This window comes from Myotis davidii, unplaced genomic scaffold, assembly GCF_000327345.1.
Source record: "Myotis davidii unplaced genomic scaffold, ASM32734v1 scaffold509, whole genome shotgun sequence".
NCBI lineage: Eukaryota > Metazoa > Chordata > Mammalia > Chiroptera > Vespertilionidae > Myotis > Myotis davidii.
This window is the reverse complement of record NW_006382996.1, coordinates 1,219,042-1,221,294: the sequence shown is the minus strand read 5'-3', so window position 1 is coordinate 1,221,294 and position 2,253 is coordinate 1,219,042. Positions and strand designations below refer to the sequence as shown.

Here is a 2,253-nt window from a genome sequence, read left to right as displayed (position 1 = left end):
ACTATGGCGGAGGTGATGGCGGCGGGGAGCGGGTGCTAGTAGATCGGGGAGGGAATGTGAAGGGGTTCGGGGAGGGTCCTGTCGCCTGTCCAGATGTAGTGCCCAGGCATTATCTTGAGCCCCACCACCACCACCGCTGAAATGTAAAGGGGCCGAGAGAGGATTTCATGACCAGCCTGCGGCCACTCTCCAAGGCAGAGCCGCCGCTCCTACCACTGCGTGGCCGGACCCACCTTCGGCGCCTGAGCCGGGCAAGGGGCAGTATCGGGTCGTAGGATGAAGTCGCAGAGGCATGAGCTGCATCGGGGTGGGAGGGGCACCTCCCGGGAGAGGAGAGGCACTTAACTCGTCGCGGGAGGATGTACCAGTGCCCACCGAGGAGACAGGGGGGGTGGTATATATTTAAAATATTTCTGCATCGTTTTTCTCACTTGTACTTTTCCCTATGAGATGCCGTGTGGTAGGTAATAAGCCCCTTCAAATGAGAGACTAGGTCTTGGCTTTTTAATTTCTTTTTACATGTAGCACAGTAAAGGGCTTATTAAAATTACCAAATTAACTTTAAAATGTATATGTATTTGCAGTGATAAAGAATTACTTTCAACACCGTGAATTTTCATTCACCTTGAAAGATGACATTTACATTCGCTACCAATCCTTCAACAGCCAGAGTGATCTGGAAAAGGAGATGCAGAAAATGAATCCATACAAGATTGATATAGGAGCGGTATATTCCCACAGAGTAAGGAATTCGGGTCTTAACGTCTGTTGTGGGTTTTTTAAAAGCACCAAGAACGCCCAGCGTTTTGTGATTATGTTTTTATAATGTATTCTATTAGAAGAGCAACACTTATTTAACTGTTTTTACAAGTTGATTGCAATTTTTTTGTCAAGTCAGAAGGTTCCCCTTTATTTTTTTTATTTTTTTTCAATCTTTAATTTCTTTATTGATTAAGGTATTACATATGTGACCTCATTCCCCCATAAACCCCCACCCCCCTGTTGTCTGTGTCCATTGGTTAGGCTTATATGCATGCATACAAGTCCTTTGGTTGATCTCTTCCCCTTACCCTCACCCTCCCCTACTTTACCTCTAAGGTTTGACAGTCTGATCGCTGCTTCTCTGTCTCTGGATCTGTTTTTGTTCATCAGTTTATGTTGTTCACTATTTCCACAAATGAGTGAGATCATGTGATATTTATCTTTCTCTGACTGGCTTATTTCGCTTAGCATAATGCTCTCCATGTCCATCCATGCTGTTGCAAGTGGCAAGAGTTCCTTCTTGATTGCAATTTTTGTTGTTGTTCTTTGATACTGTTCATTACTGACTGGAAATACTTTGTATGTGAATTGGTTGTATTCTCACTAGGACAAAAAAAAAAAAAAATTGAGTATCTGGCCGAAAGACAAAATGTGGAAATCAGCATGGTTTAAGGAAGGGTATTAAAAGACAGTTACATTCTCTCCCAGCATTGGAGTTCTTCTTCATTCCCCTCGCACCCCTGCATCCTTTGTATTAGGAATTCTCTACCATAATAATACCTAACATCCAACTAGTGCTTCCAGTGCTACTACCATCATCATCTCTCATTTGAATGACTGTAAAAACTTCCTAACAGCCCCTGACCGGATAGAGTGTCGGCCTGCGGACTGAAGGGTCCCGGGTTCTATTCCAGTCAAGGGCATGTGCCTTGGTTACCGGCACATCCCCAGTCGGGGGTGTGCAGGAGGCAGCTGATCGATGTTTCTCTTTCATCAATATTTCCAACTCTCTACCCCTCTCCCTTCTTCTCTGTAAAAATAGCAATAAAATATATTTTAAAAAAACACTTCCTAACAATTTACTCCTGTAGACTCTAGAGCAGTGGTTTCCAACGTGGGGCACACACCCCACAGAGGGGCAATTTGATTTTTAGGGGGGCAATTCGAGAATGAATTATTAACAGTGAATTTTTTGCCTTTCTTGTGGTTCTAGGGGCCTCATATACAGTATATAAATGTATATTGTGACATATTTATGCATTTCAATTCTTAAATCTTTGCTATTTTTTCATGTCACTTCTTTTTGTTTTGTTTTTAACAGTTTCTTAGTGATTTGTTCCTCAGTATTTCAGCTGTCCTGTCCTTCTTTTGTTTTTCTCTTTCATGGATGCCATGTTCTTTGGAAGCTTGTTTAGACCAAGTTAATGGCCTTTTTGGCTTCCTCCACGTGGATAGATGTTCACTTTATGAATAATAAGAATTACATGTCAC

The 2,253-nt window shown here is 42.5% G+C and overlaps 1 protein-coding gene across 1 annotated transcript in view; it reads left to right on the top strand.

The window, feature by feature from the left end:
* Nucleotides 1-2: 2 nt before the first annotated feature.
* Nucleotides 3-2,253, top strand: part of PRIM1 (primase, DNA, polypeptide 1 (49kDa)) — a gene marked incomplete at its 5' end in the record, with an annotated part of 15,955 nt that continues 13,704 nt past the window's right edge. The window contains 2 exons of the mRNA XM_006777906.2: nt 3-12; nt 585-742. Coding sequence (XP_006777969.1) covers nt 3-12; nt 585-742 — 168 coding nt within the window. The remainder of the gene's footprint in view (nt 13-584; nt 743-2,253) is intronic.